Source organism: Gigantopelta aegis, chromosome 4 (genome assembly GCF_016097555.1).
Source record: "Gigantopelta aegis isolate Gae_Host chromosome 4, Gae_host_genome, whole genome shotgun sequence".
Taxonomy (NCBI): Eukaryota; Metazoa; Mollusca; class Gastropoda; order Neomphalida; family Peltospiridae; genus Gigantopelta; species Gigantopelta aegis.
In genome coordinates, this window is record NC_054702.1 from 67,043,399 (window position 1) to 67,063,017 (window position 19,619).

Genomic DNA, 19,619 nt, shown 5'->3' on the forward strand with positions numbered 1-19,619 from the left:
ATTCCACAGACAGGATAGCATATACCATGACCGTTGATATATCAGTCATGGTGCCCTGGCTGGAATGAGAAACAAGGCTCGACCTTAGTGGTAGCCCGAGATGTTTTGGCTACCAATTTCTCACTTTGGCTATCAAATGTCTAAACACAAGTCTGCCAGGCTACTAGCTTTAAAAAACAAACAATTTGCACATCCAGTTACTACACAATCAACAAGATGCTTAAACACCATACTTTAATATAAATAAATGATTTCTCTTTTTTTCTCTTTTAAATTTTTTAAAATTAAAATTATAGGGATATCAATTTTTACTTAGAGCTACCAGATTTCATAACCTGGTAGCCCAGCAGGTTACCACTGAAAAATGTTAAGGTCAAGGCCTGAAGAAATGTCTCAATGCATGGGCCCACTGACGAGCATCAGATGAAGACTTTTCCACTGGTCTATGTCCTGCCCCTCATTAATAAATAAAGTGAACTGTCAAACAAGCTACAGGCATATATTAAATACCTATTCACAGAATACAAACTGAGCAAAACAAAGTATTAAAAGCAGCAGCTGTTATCTTTACTAGCTAATAAGTGGGCATACCTATAATGGTCAACAACCTAAATTTCTAGATCAGTTTTAGTAACACTCAAGTGGTTTAACTTGTGGATAGATGTAACTATGTTATCACAGAAATGTCCATAACAACAGAAAAAGCTGAATGGAAGTAAGAAACTTACCACAGTCAAAAGAAAAGTTACCATAATGACACTCAACTTCATCACTAGAAGACTGTTCTTCATCTTCTTCAGAATCCGAATCTGATGAATCTTTTGGGAAAAACAGCAATATATACATATATTATTACTGGAGTGTTCTCGCTGCTCCATTTCGCCGCCCTCCTTTCACGTTCTCCGCCCTCCTTTATTTTTGTGCGCCCCTCTTTATTTTCCAGCACCTATCTCCGCTAGTTGAGTGTGTCGTTAAATTAAATATTTCTTTCTTTCTATCTCCGCTATTTCCAAATGCACACGTTTTTCCACACAAAAAAACAACGATCAGTCTGCACACTTGACATCAAAGGAAACAACCTGTGTTGTGTACGAAATAAGCAATTGACGAAACATGTACGACAGTTACCGTAACGTAATTTAATAGTATTTTTAACAGCCTCTATTTTGTCCCATATCTGTATCCATTTGTATGTTTAATAGACACAATAAAAGTTATATTTTATTTGAGTAATGAAAATATTTTTATTTTTTTACGGATTCGGCAATCTCCGATTGAAAGAAAACCTCACTTATTTGGCGCCAAATTTATCTCGTGATCAGAATGGTCGTTCTGTCTTTTGTTTCCACTAACTATCGTCTGATATTTTGTTCTCAGTTGCAGATATAATTGGTTGTAACTGATGATTTTTACTTTCTGTCATTCTGTTTATGCAGCAGTTCTTTATAAAATATTGTAAACTTTTCATTTTGGGGGGATATGAACACTTATAAAAACAACGGAAGTGGTAGTGTTTATCATTAAAATAATTTATCTTGGGTGCCAAATACACTGCCTTTACAAAAACAAAACTTTTTATCAGCTGGCGATAATATTTTATCACAGCGATCGATTCATTCGATGATGATGGAAATAACAAAAAATGTATCCGACATTAGGGGGTCACTTTATAAATATCTTTATTGTTTTTCGTATATCTTGAAATCTTTATTAAAAATAATAATATTAAAACTTTGATCAGTTCAGCAAAACCGATAACATCTTCGGTTCAATTAAAAGACGAGTCTGCTTGTATTTCGTATTTATAAACCTGTTTGCACTTTTTTGTTGGCAAAATAAGGAGTATGTCTTTTCACAAAGTGTACCAACACACAACAATATGGTAACCAAACTCTTCCCCTCCTCCCCCCCCCCCCTTTTTTTTGGCTTTTCGTTTATTGGGTGATTTTTGGTTGTTTCTTTTAAAGGGTGCGGTGCCGAGCAGCTGCCCTCCTTTAACTTTCACCCAGCAAGAACAATGTGGAATATTCAAGGTTTACCGTAAATATTCAATCAGTCACTGCATATGGAAGCATCAAATATAATTTTAACCTAAAAAGTAAAAATATAATTGAAATAAAGAAAATCTTGTAGCTTATACATATAGTAAAAGATTATTTTTACAAAATCTAGTCTTACCGACCTCACAGTATGTTTGAACCCTCAGGGAAAACAAAGCAGTTAAAATCTCTCATACAACATTAACTACAGTGAAACCCTTCCAAACCGGACAACATTGGGACCAAGCCAAATGTCCGGTTTTAAGAGGGATCCGATTTAGAGAGGTTAAGTTATGTCCTGGTTTTTAAAATGTCCGGTTTTGAGGGAATTCCAGTTTATAGAGGGTCCGGTCTTGAGAGATTTCACTGTATATAAGACAGACCAAACAAAAGAAAGTCAACATAAAGCATGTACTAGATAACCAGGGCATGTTGATAGGGTATAACACATTAGAGCAGAGTTGTTTGATTTAAATCATTGATTAAATCATGATTTAAATCACTGCAAAAAAATTCAAAAAATCATACATTTTGATTTTTTTGATTTTTATTATGTTTCATTTGATTTTTATGATTAATGCATTTATTTTTATTGATTATTTTGTAAACATGTGATTTATCAATTAACTTGCAGTATAAAAAATGAAGTGTTATTTAAAATCAATTGTTACTTACACTAGATAATTATTTTTACATACACATGTATTTATAATTGAATTGCAATTAGATTTCAACACCATGTAGTCTAACAAGTTATACTGATCAGTAACAATTCCCCCAAATCTATGATTGGGATGACCCTGGGAGATCAACACAACAGAAGGTGTCAAGTGAAGCCACTCTGCTTCAATGTGGTAAATTGGACGAATTTGGGAATGCTCAGTCAGATCTAACAGATGTGACTTGAAGTCACTGACTTCACGTGTCAAATCACCTTATATAGCCATCCTGGCTAAACACCAAGTACTTAAACATTAACTCAATAATCCCCAAAATGCATAGAAAAGATGTGGCTTCACGTGTCGGATAATCTGACACGTGAAGTCACATCTTGCATTCAGGGGATTATTGAGTTACTGTTTAAGTACTTGGTACACTGTTTTGGACATTGGCAAGTAAACACATAAGGACATACCGTTTGCGACACTGAGAACACATTGTTTTTGTTCAATAAAAGTATTAAAATACTATTTCGTTGCCTCATTTCTAGATGTTCAAGGTATTTCCTTTCAGAATGCAGTGAAGCTTCCAAATCGTGTATTTAATAGGGAGCGAGTATTCAATTCAGAAGCTCCAAATTAAAGTAAAAAAAACAAAATCAAATAAATCTGATTTAAATTTTTAAAATCCGATTTAAAAAAAACAAAAATCAGATTTTTTTTATTTAAAAAAAACAAAATCATGATTTTTTTCAACCCTGCATTAGAGAGTATAGGTACTGAATGTCCATGCAGGGACTAAAAGAATCCTTCATATGTGTCCATGTGGGAGAGGGCTATTCCACCCAAGGGTACATAATTTGTTGTCAGGGACGAGGCTTGCCGAGTCCCTGACTTCATATTATGTACCCGAGGGTGGAATAGCCCTGTCCCACATGAATATATAATGGAGGATTATTTTTCTCCCATCCAGTAGATGAAAAACAAGCATTTTGGGAAAACATGGAAAACCTACATTTTTTATTTTTTATCTTACAATAAAATAATCATAACCATTGAAAAGATTGTACCCAAAAATGGTTTATACTACATGTAGAAGTATAAACCGAAAATGATAGTATAATTTCATTATGACAGCAAGTTTCCTTGTTTTTATGAAATATAAAAAGCATTTCTTGCGTTATTTCGCCGTCTACATGACGACACCCAATGTTAATATCAGCTCAAACAGTAGAAGTCACGTGGTCATGCAAGACTGATTTATTCCGCATGGGCTGACGTCATGGAATATGCCTGTCTTGCATGGCTAGGGATGGGAGAAAAAAAGATTCGTGACAAAACGTCTTGTCACCAATATAGGACTGTGAGTAGAGCGATTCAACAGTTCATCAAGCCCAATTGGTGACTCTTTTGTTTTATCGTGAAAGTGGACGAGAAGGAATACAGATAAACTGAACTCGTCAGAATCTGATGACAATACACAATGTGCTCAGTTGTCTGGTGGTCGATTATGGGATGAAGTGACGTCAGCTTCTACCATCTCCTGTATGCACAGTATAAACAAATACAGTAATTTATGACAAGGTGCTTCCCTTTGATCAACCGGACTTGTAAAACAACATAAACGACTTGATAACTATTCAACTAAATGTATTTCAATTTGCATTAACAGAACAAAATGGGGTTATAGTATTTTTCTCTCTTAAAATTCCAAAGGAAAAAAAAGCATACTATAGTAGGCTATGTTGGAGCAAACATGACCGCTCACGATACCCATGTAATAATTTACTTTTCTTTAGGACTATCCAATTGGTCAGTTCTGTGATTTTAGATGGGAAAGTCTACTTAAAAATCAAGAGTTTTACAGAATTATTTACCGTAATAAAGCATGATGGCTGATAATGTCCATTATCATTTTAGGGGTGTCAGGTAATTTCACCACACCCTGTGATGTTAATAACCTCGATACATATTTTTGTGTCTATACGGCGATAATTAATTGTCTTGTCTGGTTACCAACCAAATATATACCTGTCAATCAGGAATCACAGGTGGAGGCAACTACACAATAGACCAATTAACTAAGAAAACACTCCCGATTATCATTTCAGGACGTAGGTTACTGGACAAAACATGATTTGTTATTTCTACCACTTTGACAATGGTGGTTTATTGTGTATTGAAAAATAATATATACTTATTGCTGGCTTACTGGGATGGATATTATTACAGAAAATGCAATGCATGTCTGTTTCATCATCACTCAAAAATCAGGTACGTTTGTTTCATCAGTTCAAAGACTAATTCCTGACGTGACTAATTAAGTATTACGTAACCACCAGCTCGCCAGAGGGCGTATTTAACCATTTTATTAATTAAATATAACAATATATTTGTTGATATTAAGCAATAATGTGCATTATATATCGTTGAATATGCATACCAGTCCAAAAGCCTTGTGCAAGCATTCCTTTAAAGTGAATCAGAAAAAATTGGGGGTGAAGCTGCTCTTTCGGCAACCATTTTGTTCAATATCTTGAATTATAATTATTTATAATTTTAACAGCATAAATTGTTTCTTACCATCCCATTGAAAGTCTGCTAAGGATGACTTCAATCTCAGTTGTGATTCATCTAATAAAAAGATGGTACACATTTAGTACATTTAGAGACTGGTCTCGCATAAGGCCTTCTTTAAGCTATATCAACATTTAATATACATTCATAAACAAGATTCCCTCAAAGGCATCTAACATTCTTCATGTAATATATTTTACAAACTCGGGTGGTCTCTCATATAGCATTTTCTAAGTTAATCTATATTTGTATACCACAATGTTAAATTTAGGTTATAAACTAACCTTGCGACTCTTTGACACATGAGGGGCGGGATGTAGCCAAGTGGTAAAGCATTCGCTTTAGGATCGATCCCCGTCGGTGGACCCACTGGGCTATTTCTCATTCCAGCCAGTGCTCCACAACTGGTGTAACAAAGGCTGTGGTATGTACTATCCTGGCTGTAGGATGGTGTATATAAAAGATCCCTTGCTGCTAATCGAAAAGAGTAGATCATGAAGTGGCGACAACAGGTTTTCTATCTCAATATGTGTGGTCCTTAACTGTATGTTTGACGTCATATAACCGTAAATAAAATGTGTTGAGTGCGTCATTAAATAACACATTTCTTTCCTTCCTTTCCTTTGACACATGACTGGATGTACATGTAGGTATTTTTGTTTTAAAGTCTACAGAAGGTGCATTTATAACATTCTTATTGAACTGACTCTACGTGTAATTAAGCTCCTTCATATACAAAACGTCTTTTAAAAAATTCTGTTCTTGGGAGTGAGTATGTTCAGAACATTTCATGATGAGGATATGAGGTTGTGATTTTGAGCATAGGTACTTAAAGACAAGATAATAAACCATTTCCCAATGACACTAGTACATGATTCGGTTACTGCATAGTAAACCACTGTGATTCGGCTGCGGTATATTTAGCCACTAATTGATGTTGTAGACGAGTATGTGGAAGCTACTTTGTCACCAAATACCAAATGACTGGGAAAAAAATAACCTAGAAAGAAAGAAAAAAGAAAAAAAAAAAAAAAAAAAAGAAGAAGAAAAAAAAGAAGTTTGACGTAACTATCAAAATCAAAGAAAGAGAAGTTTGATTTGAACTATCAAAAAAGAAATAAAAATATTTGGATGTAAAATATGAAAATGAAGTTTGATGTAAATGATGGTGATTTTCACATCGAAAGCTTGTTTTAATCAAGAAATATCCTCTATTGTTCGGTTTTAAATGACAAATCAACGATAACCTACCTCAAAAATGAAATGAGAATATGTGTATCTTCTAATTATACACACTAAAAATACATAGACAAAACCACATACTGGTACCAGTTGTTTTGTCATGTTATTTATTACAAAAGTTTTTAGTTCGCAAGAATATTATACCACAAGACCGCACAGCAGTCGAATGGTATAAATCTTGTGCACTATAAACGAGTGTAATAAATAACATGGCAAAACAACTGGTGTGTGGTTCTATATTTATTACATACTGCCTTTCTATATTATTTCTTTATTACTATAGTAAGATTAAATGGGTATGTAATAAATATTTTTATTAAATGCTTCTGGTAAATACAACTATAAACTTTATAAAACTATTTTTTATTATCACAAATGATTTCTTACCTATCTCAGATATATCAAATGGCATCTTCATTTGTTCTGTCGACATTGGTTCTTCCTCCCCTGTTGAAGCCAAACATAAGATTTATAAAATCATGAAAAGTAACAAATATTTGTTTAATGAAAGACACAAAAAGGAATCTTTGTTTAAGGATTCCTGAGCACATTTACCATAGTAATCAGGACAGTACATACCATGGCCTTTTATATTCACTGGCAGGTGCAAGGGAGCACCAGCAGTCCGACCGTAGTCAGTAACAGGTGGAGGGTGGTGTGGTGCTATGGAATTTGGAATGTCCCGTAGGATTAAGCCAAAAGGGAAATAGTGCACATTTTGATGAAGGAATTTCGGCGCAATTTTGATGGTCATTCTAAAATAAAAGGTAGGGAGCTACGTGTAGGTCTGGATTTTAGTAGGCCGAGAGTAGCTCGTTAGAGATTTGTTAGATGAAGTGTAGAGGTTTGATTAATTGATGCAGTTGTCTGACAAAGGTGTAAATGGAAATTATAAATTGTATTGGACACCAGGTGTATTAAATTAAATGTAATATTGTATTGCATAATAGCTGCATAATGGAAAGTAAATTAGAATAATGCATATTAATATTTATGTATGTTAAGAGATGGTATTGACATGGTTGTATTTAATCCTTTCTATTCAAAGTGATTCTGCTATGAGACTTGATGTCGACAAGAATAAACAAATTCTCAACCCCACAAGTCGTTGTCCATTATTGAAATCATCGTTATTTTATAATGTAGACATTATACAATTCCATGTGTTAAGATAAATTTAAGAAATGGAAATTTCTAAACTTAAGTAACGGGAAATTTTAAGTTTAAGAAAGGGGAAACTGTCAAGAATGTACTTTATGACTTTACCTCCAAAGAATGAAAACCCCATCTCCTCTTCAGATACCTCTTCTGATTCCTCTTCCCTTCCGTCTTCATATGGAATGAGAAAATGAAAAATAACAAGCATTCTGAGAGTACTGCTGAAGCAATACATGTCCCATACCTGACCCAACAAAACTTTTTGTATCTCCTGAATTCATAGGCCATACAATCTGTGAAGTGGTTAAAATCACCATGAAAGTTAAATCTGATCAGTAACAGCAAATGATAAAGCTATATACAAAATTTCACCTCAACATCTCATGGTCTTCCGAAAAAAAAGTCTGGAAAACAAATTTTCACGTCGCCTAAGTTCAAGAGCCATAACTCCGTCAAGAATGGGTAAATCGCTATGAAAGTCAAACTTGAGCTGTAACAATACATAATAAAGCTATACACAAAGTTTCAGCTAATATTTCAAGGCATTCTAAGGCATTCTAAAAAAAACCATCTGAAAAATTACATATGGGACAGAATGACTGACGGACAGACAGACAGACAGAAATACAGATGGACGGTTGGACAGACGGATGGAAACCTATAGCCCCTTCAGTTGGACCAGTTGGGGACTAATAACATACTTCAACAGCAGACAGGAAGGAAATGTTTTATTTGATGACACACTCAACACATTTTATTTATGGATATATGGCGTCGGACATATGGTTAAGGACAACACAGATATTGAGAGGAAAACAGTTGCCACCACTTCATGGGCTACTCTTTTCGATTAGCAGCAAGGGATCTTTTATATGCCCCATCCCACAGATAGGATAACACATACCACAGCCTTTGATGTACCAGTTGTGGTGCAATGGCTGGAGCGAGAAATAGCAACAGCGGACAGATGCATTGGGCATGTTAGATGTCCTTTCCTAAATACAAAATAACCTTTTATTACAAGATCATTTTTTTTCACTGAGAGGTATTGATGCTATGGCCCATTTCACACAGTAACATTAGAAAAAACTAAGTGTTTAATGACACATTGATGTATTTATCATCAGAAAATATAAGTTGTCACACTAATTAAACAAAAGAAGTGCACATTTGTTTTGACAGTTAAACCAGTTGATGCTAACATTGGTTTATTAGCTGGCAGTATATATGTTAAAAATAAAATGCACCAAGTAATTATTTCACCTCTACATTGGTTACATTTTTCACATTAATATCCTGCTCGCATTAATTTCACCATTTACAGTATTTAGCAGTAGTGTTTCATGAAGTATTCAGTAGTGGTAGGTTGTCACACTGAACAAATGACTTTAAGTTAGTCGTCCCTCATTTCTTTAACAATGAAATGCGATTTTTTATATTCCCAACACATATTTTCATGCCTTAATATTATAGAATTACTAAAAGTATTACATCATTATTATAATACATCTTGACAATGAAAATAATGATCATTTGGTGGCCATCTTGTTTTACCATCTTCACTCATGAAAAGAAACCATTAATATGTAACTAGATAAGGGCACCTAAAGTGTATTATTCAGACATCAAGGGCTGTGTTAAATTGTGTTGAGTACAGTTAATGTACTTTAATAGGTTCTTATTATACAATGGACATAGGAAACATCAATAGAAACTGAAATAGTTTCATTTCTTTTGGCAATCATCTTGGTCAACAACTTGAATTATAATCTTTAAAAAATATAAAAGCATAAATTGCTTTTTACCTGTTTTAATTAACTCTCTTGATCTTGATCTTGACCTTGACCTTGATCTCAATCTCTTGGATTTTTTATCTGAATCTATAAATATAATATTGAAATATATAAATCAGCAAAAATAATACCTAATATTGTGATGGAAAAGGTAAACCTAAAATGCAGAATCACAGTAGATACTTGTAGATATATAGAGATTATTATCCTAGCTTGTGTGTTGTACTGATTTTACAAAACGAGTGTCAGGATTTTTGTATTGCCCCGAGTGAGAGCAAGGGTAATACATGAATCCTGACAAGAGTTTTGTAAAATCAGTATGACACACAAGCTCGGATAATAATGTCTATATATCTACAAGTATCTACTGTGATTCTTTACTACCTGCACAGTAGAAAAATCCTCCCGGTAGATAACATTTTTGTAATCATAAACATTTTGTTATCTACTTTCACTAAAATAACATAAGGGAAGTTACTCCGCCTTTTTTTTTTTCATTCGGAAAACTTCGGCTAATTTCGGTTTCCGACAATGTGACAGACCGAATTGTCCCGACTGTTTAAAACTGCCGAAGTGAGAATTATGGATATAGTTTAAAAAGTACATGGAGTTTATAAAATGGTGTGTTATTATATAGTTATGTTTGTTGGGAACAAGAGTACACTTCAAGGGATTATTTTTGTACAATTAATAAATGTTGTGTTTGACATAAAGTTACTCACAGAAAGGGGTATAATTCTGGTATATTTCACACGATGACAGTAATGAGGTTTTACTTATGATTAGTGGAAATACCATGTTTATAGCATTGTTATGATGATTTTAAATAAGTACCACACTACTGTTCTTCATTATAGTAAAAACTGAATATTAATTTATAAGATTTATATAAATTTGTCTTAGGTACACAAACCACAAATGATGATAACGTAACCTGTAAGTGTAATACTGTAATGTTTACATTTTTTGTTTGTGTTCTAACATTTTTGGATAAAAGAGTTATTTTTTTAAATATGTATTAAATCATAATATTTAAACTTTACAGACAAAATTAATAATAATAATGTATATGTATATATACACACAGTTGAATCCTGTTGGCTCGAACCTCGTCGGTGCTCAAGAAAGTGTTCGACCCATTGGGTAGTTTGACCAAACCATTCGGTCAACATCGGACATTTCCGTAACATCAGTTAGAAAGTTGGAATTAGATACAAATTATGTAATACATGTAAATGCACTGAAATAATATAAATAAATGGCAAATTCGTAATCTGTATTTACATGAATTTATTACTAAATTTTTTGAATATTTTAACAAAAAAAATGCCAAAATAGCACTGTCCACTTTCCAGCAATGTAGTTGTGTTCAAAGTAACACTTTATGCTGAGGTCTGTTTGTGCACTAATTGTTTGATTGATATCATGGTTCATCTCACAGTTACCACACCACGATCTGTACATGAAAGATCATTACCGATAGCTGCTTAACAAACAACATGACAAGTGTGGTAACAAAAGGATTGCATGGCTGTTGTTGCAATTCCCCAATTCATCTATAGTTTGTTATGCCTAAATAATTAACCCGAAGGTTGTAATAACCAACTGCGCAAGTGCAGCAATTGCTGGTCCTGTTGGTGGTTTACCATCTGATATTTGATGGATTAACAGTTCGAGGGAAATATAGCTGTTAACACAGATGGGATCGATAATTTAGTTTGAGCAAAAGCTTATAGTCGACACTGGACGTGTCTGACCCATCAGCAGTTAATATAAGGGTTTATCAAACAAAAAATTCAGGACTTTGTTTTTGGTTCGAGCGTTGTGGTGTGTTCGACCCTTCTGAGATCGATCAAACAAGATTCTACTGTATATATATATATATATTTTTTTAATTATTATTAATTTTTTAATTAATTTTAAGAATTTTCCACAGAAATGAGTTGAATAACTCATCATAATTTTAGCTGCATGCTCTAAGCACAAGACTGTTCTATCCTGTATGATTACCATAATCTTTAAACCAATCAAATTATGAATTAGGTCATAAAAATACACAATGGCTATTTGGTGTCAAACAAAGGTAAGTACACTGAATATGAATATGATTAAATTAAAAATCCAACTTATATATTATGTCAAAAAAACAAACAAACTTTTTTTAAAAAGCTGTGGATAAAAACATAATACAATAGTGTCCAATTCCGAATGATTTTAAGTCCATAACTACCTAGTAGGGCACTTGTGGTCTGTTTTGTTTTTAGCATGTACCCTCAAATTATTTTCTGGCAAAAAGCCTGCGAAGATATACTAGCAATTTGCTATAGAAAAAGAGATGCAAAGCCATGTGTTAAGCTAAATGTAAGAGAGAAAATGTCCAATTATGACATTACTACCAAACAATGAAATCCTGGCCAGCCATTCAGCAGATTCCTCTCTCTCGTCTGATTCCTCTTCCGACTCATCTTCTGATTCCAATTCCATGTTGCCGTCATCTGGAATGAGAAAATGAAATATAATAACATACTACAACTGACAGATGCATTTAACATAACACTGAGACAGAATAATATAACGGTTACCTTAGTTCTTAACTCTGCTAGTTACTTTATTCTAAGAGTAATTAGTAAACATTAAACAAATTTAAAAAGGAAAATAATATTTTTTATTATTCTTTTAAAAAAAAACCTTCTGGCTACTGCAGGCGAGATATCTTGCCCGAAATACTGCATACTCTATACAGTGCATTCCCCAATTCATATTTCCCACCGTTTAGCATAAGGCACTCACCAGAAATTATTTTTATCAGACAGGAAATAGTTTGACTGACAGTATGACTGCTTTTGTATTTCGTTTTTCAATGAAAAATACCTTACAATTTTGAGTTAAAAAAGTGGTTTTCATTAAGTTTTTTAGCTTGACAACAATGGTGGCAAGTCACGTCATTTTAAGGAATCAACAACTGATTGTGACTGATAATTTGATAATAAATTTGATAGTTTTACCAACAACAAAAATCACCAAATATTGGGATATGAGTCATAGTTCTTTTTCTTTTTTTAATTCTGGTCAGAAAACCACTTTTATTGGGAATAATGAAAATAAATACTGGACAGCTGGCCACAAGTGCCCTTAAGTAAACACAACTTTTTTTTTTTGCCTAATTTTAATCAACATTAACTGATTTAAAATGTCAAAAAAATCTGAAAAACCCATGAAAATAATACTTACCAATTCAAATATGAACTTTATTTTGTGTATTTATAATAAATATAAGTGAATATATGTGAGTAAAAATTATAAACTTGTACCCACTCAACGTCGGTTTTGTACAACACAACAACAACAAAACAACAACAATGTATAGCAGTTTTCGTTTTCTGAGTAAACATTTTTTGAAAGTTCAGTAAAATTTTATTCTAATAACAATTTCATCATAATATTTGGGGTGGGATTTATCTCAGTCAGTCGAATACTCGCTTGAGGTACTTGCGTCGCAGGATCGAACCACCTAAGTGTATCCATTTAACTGATTGCTGGTTTTTCTTGTTCCAACTAGTGCACCATAACTGGTCAAAAACCGTGGTCTAACTAGACTATGTACTTTCCTGTCTGTGGGAATGTAATAAATGTTTTTACATTTCATTTCCTTTGTTTTAGCAAATGAGTCTGCTTTTGATGTATTTTCCTTACTTTCGTGGTAAGGTTATGTATGGCAACAAGGTGATTATAGGGCTCAATATACTGAAAGAATGGCTGTGTCTGTGAAAACTGGACAACATAATAAACATCCTTAAAAAGGTTACACCATATACAACATTCTTTCCTTTATCCATATGCATATTATCTTGTACATGATGATTTTTCTTCCTGCAAATGTCTAAAATAATTACCAATACATACTATGAATATATCAAGATGACAATGTAATGTGCATAACGTAACAAACAGCATCTTTATGAATATTTGTAAGTTGTCAAAAAATAAACTGTTGGATTGTAGATTATATCCAAAACACTCTGTGTTTGGTACATGTATGCTCATCTCTTTCAGGCTTTCGGATTTCACGAAATCTATCATTATTGGTACCATATAGGTAGTGTGTAAAATCACAGAATCAAATTCCCCCCCCCCCCCCCCCCCCCATGATTATTATATCGAGTACGACTATTCAACAAAAATAATATATAATTATTTTTTAAAAACAGTTTCTGATAGGTTCCCATGATCACAAGGCACAGAAACGAAAAAGTATTTCCCATGAAATTTGAAATCCTATGGCCTGCTCTTTCTTATAAAGAAATATAGTGATTGTAATAAATCTGCGTGTGAATCAATTTTATTAAAGCTGTATTGGTACTATGTGCTGTGAACATGCCATTTTTGGCAAAATAAATTTAAATTTCTATGGCAAAATAAATGTTGAAAAAAAAGGAGAAAACACTGCGGTAATATCCACGACATTGCTGATTACTGTGGTTAATTATCCTGCAGATATGGTGAAACTTCATTAACCTAGATGATATGTTTTTTCTATGAAGTATCCAAATTATTACATTTCTACAATACTGCATGGCTATAAGGTTAGGGATTTTCAAAACTATCTTAGTGCTATAAAATCATAAAACCATCGTAGGCTATGATGTCACTACAGTACATGCCATAGTGATGTCATAGCTAAAGACGGTTTTATGATTTCATAGCGCTAAGACAGCTTTTAAAATATAGGCCTAGCATATCTGTATCTGAATAGTTGTCTCCCTTGAATTACAAGCTGTATGTAATAGATGTACATGCATTTAGCATTCAATTTTGTGTTTCGCAAAGTATTCAATAATAACATACATTCAACAATAACATACATTTTCATAACATGCAGCATGCCATAATATTACAGGAAAATAATTTTCTGGAATAGCTATAAGACAATCTATAGTCCGTCACATAATTCTAGAATTTAAAAAAAAAAAATTTGTAAATAACTTCAGTTTGGTTTGACGTAAGTAGAAAAGTAAACATGTTTTGGAAATAACACAAAACTACTATTTTTGTGTGCAATTTACAAATCCATCAGCTCAGAAATAAATAATTTGCAGTAAATTTCATAGTATGAAAAAAGTGTTCCCTATTGGACGAACTATATGTCACAGCAAAATAAAAGAAAGCAAAGGGTGATAGATCCAGTGTCCTATTGCACCTTAGGTAACTTTGAGCGATATATCCCGTCCATTTTCTGAAGGAATAAAATATGTCAGGTCGATTGTGATGACATTCCATAACTTAAACTGGCATCATATTAGTGGTGGCAGAAGATCCTGTCCTAGATGGAAGAGTTGCATGGCGGTAGTCAGAACCAGTCCCCATGACAGTCGTATGCTATAACAGCTTGCTCTGAATGTGCACGTTAAACACCTTGAAGTGAACTGTGGTAGAAGTTATCTGATTATGTTACCAAACATTTATGATTACACAACTTGATGTACCTTCTTCATGTTCTTTAGACTTGTTGTCTGCTCCTTGATATCCTGGTCCTTGCTCTGCTGGTCCTCCTCTCAACCTTAAAACTAGGAACACTGTGGAATAATCAGTAATGCTATAGTCAGCCAGAGTTCCGTCATCATTGTCGAGCAGTTTGCCCCCAAACACCAGTCGCTGCTGGTCGGGTGGAATTCCTTCAGCATCTTGGATCTTTGCTTTGAAATCAGCGATGGTGTTGAAAGGAGTCAAATCAAAGCCGATAGATTTTCCTGTTAGTGTTGTAAGAATCACATGTCTCGCATCATCTTCGACTGCAGGAAAGGAACACTGTTGTCAGACATTTGATGGTAACTGTGACTTGTGGCTTAAGCTAGTGCTAGTATGGCAATTACTCCTCAGCCAAAATCTGTGCTACTACTGCTGCTGCTCAAGACTATTGTCCTGTTGGCAGAGTTTAAAAAGAAAAATGCCACTTTCCCAGATAGAGGAAAACACATCATATTTGATATACTACTCATGGATGACTAGTGGTAAGAAGAGAGAAAAAAAAAAAGAAGGGTAAAATTGAATAATTGTGATTTTGTTTTATGCCATTGCTGATGCATGGCAACCTTGTAGTTTCTAACCAGACAGCAACATCCGTAAACTATCTTCTCTTAATGAGTGAGGTCTGTTTTCATATCTGATCAAAAATTACATAACTTTACAGATTAGACTTTGAGAAAAGCCTGCTTACATGTAAATGGGTAAAAAATTAAATCCAAAATGACTACAATGAGCTTTAACGAATCAAATCTTTTGGAGAATTGTGAAAGGAAGCAAAAAATGTTTTATTAAAAGGGACATACTCTAGTTTTTAAACACTAATGCATAGTTTTGACTATTAGAGCCCTTTTTGATAACTGAAATCATACTTTACTTTGAGTTTTTTGTTTAGATTATCCATTTCCATACATTCGAAGTGTTTTTGGTCATCCCGGTGTTTTTAATATCACAAAATACATTTCTTGTATTTTTAAAAACGCACGCGTGTCTGAGAAGTAACAGTTATGCAGTCAAGTTTTAGTCTATTTTTAGAGGGTATTTCACCATGTCAAAGTCACAGACTCAGGTTTCACCCAATTGTAACTTTAACCAAATGTGTTACAGGTTTGTAGATTAACTACCATATTTTCCCATGTATTATGCGCACCAATGTATAATGCGCACCCCCCACAAGAAATAAAAACATGCACCACAATATAATGTGCACCGGTTTTTTTAAACCACACAATCAATGGTGAATACAAGATGTACCGTTTTCCACCTGTCATCAAAATTAACTGAAAGCAAAAGCAGCGGTATATTCAAGAAACAAAACTTAAGTTAGGTACTTGCGTACATACACCTACATATCACACAAAACATGGGCTAGTACTTGCGTACTTACATATCACACATGCATAAATCAAGACAAAAGTATATACCCATACACTGTAAATGACTAATAAATAAATGAAAACAAAAATATAGCATATTACATTTGGTTCTCATGTCTAACGTGAATGCGCAAGATTTCTAATTTTACAGTGTCGTATATCTCTGGTTTGACGGAAATGGCCAAATTAAATCTCATGGAAATTAAAAATATTTACGGTCTATTTTTGTGCACTTTTTGGCAAGGAATGGATGCTTTTGTATATTTATTTTACATTTATTACAACCATCACAAGTGAAAAGCGATTTTTAAAGGTGTTTTAGCATTTCGTTGTAATGAACACCATCAATAACCTGTAAACTACTGATGGACAATTTTTTTATGGGTGATGGCTGGACATTTTTAAAAGAAATTTTTATTGTTATGTATAATGTGCACCCTCATTTTTAAACTGTATTTTTTTTGGAAAAAAAAGTGTAGTTAGTGTGCATTTTCATGGGCTGAAACTAGGGTCTGTCCCTTTAAGGACACACACAACACCTTTTTATTTACAGTTAAATGGCATTAGAGATATGGTTACGGACCACAAATAATGAAAGAGGAATCTGCTGTTGACATACCATATAGGCTACTCCTTTTTATTAGCAGCAAAAGAGTCTAAGTTGTAGTATTTTCTTTATGAGCCAACACATTTTTAATCATAGCACTAATGAGTCTGAAGAGAAATTTTAAAATAAAAAGTTTATTTGTTTGTTTTGTTTAATAATGACACCACTAGAGCACTTTTTACCATAGTATGACATCCAATAGCCGATGTATTTTGCGTGCTGGGGTGTCGTTAAACATTCATTCATTCATTCATTCCACTAGAGCAGATTGATTTATTAATCATCGGTTATTGGATGTTGAACATTTGGTAATTTTGACACGATGTCTTAGAGAGGAAAGCCGCTATATTTTTTCATTAGTAGCAAAGGATCTTATATATGCACCATCCCACAGACAGGATAACACATACCACGGTTTTTGATATAACGGTCAAGGTGCACTGGCTGGAACGAAAAATAGGCCAATGGACTCACCGATGTAGATTGACCCAAGTTTTCAAATAAAGAAGAAACTGCAAAAATTAATGTATTATATACATATGGCTGGTGTAATTCAAGGTAGTTGCTATATGCAAACATGTACAACCCCCTCTCATTTTTTTTACATCATTTAGACAACATAAGACACTATATTCCATCCACATTTCATGCATCTTGGTGAAGGGGTTTTAATTATTTAAAGCATTAAATTTGTTTCCTGAAAAAAGAAGTTTGCATGAGACCTACCTTTTGGTACCTTGTAGATACTGTAGACCCCCACCAACCATAAATAGGTGAAGGGTGTTTTGATCCAGCAATTACTGAGATGTATAATCAAATCGAACAGTAAGAATAATAAATGTAACAATTACAATTGGGTTCCTAAAACATTAAATACTGTAAATCAGCAAATGTTAGCGAGCATAAACTTTTATCTAGTACAGGGTTTCTAGAATTTGTATAAAATCCACTAGCCATGGGTTCAGTGATTTTTAAAAATTTACTAGCCACAATTAAAAATTCACCAGCCCTACTTTACTTTAAGTTGATACAATTTTACTAAATAATAGTAATAATCAGATATGTTACCTAAAGAGCTTTAAAACACTAACAATGGGGGGTTCGGGTGGGGGCAGGATATTTATATTTACAAAATAGACTTAAATGCAACATTTGACCCCCCCCCCCCCCCAAAAAAAATCACTATAGCTGTCGGGCATAGCAATAGTAGTTATTTACTAGCCCAACATTGAGTATCACTAGCCATGGGAGTGGGGCTACCATAATCTAGAAGCCCTGTCTGGCATGGCAATAGTAGTTATTTACTAGCCCAACATTGAGTATCACTAGCCACGGGAGTGGGGCTACCATAATCTAGAAGCCCTGTCTGGCATGGCAATAGTAGTTATTTACTAGCCCAACATTGAGTATCACTAGCCACGGGAGTGGGGCTACCATAATCTAGAAGCCCTGTCTGGCATGGCAATAGTAGTTATTTACTAGCCCAACATTGAGTATCACTAGCCACGGGAGTGGGGCTACCATAATCTAGAAGCCCTGTCTGGCATGGCAATAGTAGTTATTTACTAGCCCAACATTGAGTATCACTAGCCACGGGAGTGGGGCTACCATAATCTAGAAGCCCTGTCTGGCATGGCAATAGTAGTTATTTACTAGCCCAACATTGAGTATCACTAGCCACGGGAGTGGGGCTACCATAATCTAGAAGCCCTGTCTGGCATGGCAATAGTAGTTATTTACTAGCCCAACATTGAGTATCACTAGCCACGGAAGTGGGGCTACCATAATCTAGAAGCCCTGTCTGGCATAGCGATTGAGTATCACTAGCCAAGGGAGTGGGGCTACCATAATCTAGAAGCCCTGTCTGGCATGGCAATAGTAGTTATTTACTAGCCCAACATTGAGTATCACTAGCCACGGGAGTGGGGCTACCATAATCTAGAAGCCCTGTCTGGCATGGCAATAGTAGTTATTTACTAGCCCAACATTGAGTATCACTAGCCACGGGAGTGGGGCTACCATAATCTAGAAGCCCTGGTCAGTATAAAATGTCAGTGAATTTAGTGGGGCCATACAAGACGCTAATATTTCACGATGCTAATTAATTTAAAGAGACGTACAACAGACTGTTCCGAAGAAAACAATTGCGACTGTTTTTATGGTGATTAACCGTACAAATTAACAACAATGGTTACATGCTATGGATTAAGCCAAAAGGATAGCAAATAACAATTGTTGGTTAGCAGGCTCATTACTGCAATTTTCTCCTAAATTTAAGTTGTTTGTATGCTGCATAACAATGAACATCAAAAGTTATCAAAATTATTATTTCATTTGATCCTACAATTTAAGCTAATGTTGTTGGGTTTTTTGTTAAGTTTTTGATTTAATAACCTTGTTAAAGTTTTATGTCAGTAATATGTCACTTATTTGGATTGAGCTGAATTTTAAGATAACTTAATAAATATACAGTAGTCAAACACTTACCCAACATTGAAGAACTGTCTTCTTCACTCTCATCTTCACTTTCTTCTGTACTCTGCTGTTGATATAAAAAAAGGAAAATTATATTACATTATGTTTAAACATAAAACAATTAAATATGATGGGAAAAAAAGAAGAAGAGTAAGGTACAATATAATCTGTAC

At 34.1% G+C, this 19,619-nt stretch overlaps 1 protein-coding gene across 5 annotated transcripts in view; it reads right to left on the minus strand.

Annotated features, from left to right (window-relative positions):
• Positions 1-301: 301 nt before the first annotated feature.
• Positions 302-19,619, minus strand: part of LOC121370968 (protein mono-ADP-ribosyltransferase PARP4-like) — a 78,908-nt gene continuing 59,590 nt past the window's right edge. For 3 of the 5 annotated variants that reach the window (XM_041496535.1, XM_041496533.1, XM_041496534.1), the window contains exons 31-38: positions 19,459-19,513; positions 14,952-15,257; positions 11,865-11,963; positions 9,481-9,555; positions 7,784-7,846; positions 6,905-6,964; positions 5,282-5,332; positions 302-818 (exon numbers count right to left, since the gene is read on the minus strand). In XM_041496535.1, coding sequence (XP_041352469.1) covers positions 676-818; positions 5,282-5,332; positions 6,905-6,964; positions 7,784-7,846; positions 9,481-9,555; positions 11,865-11,963; positions 14,952-15,257; positions 19,459-19,513 — 852 coding nt within the window. In that variant the 3' untranslated portion in view covers positions 302-675. Of the gene's footprint in view, positions 819-5,281; positions 5,333-6,904; positions 6,965-7,783; positions 7,847-8,579; positions 8,671-9,480; positions 9,556-11,864; positions 11,964-14,951; positions 15,258-19,458; positions 19,514-19,619 lie in introns of those variants that run through there. The other 2 variants (XR_005957761.1, XM_041496536.1) reach the window with 2 other exon arrangements.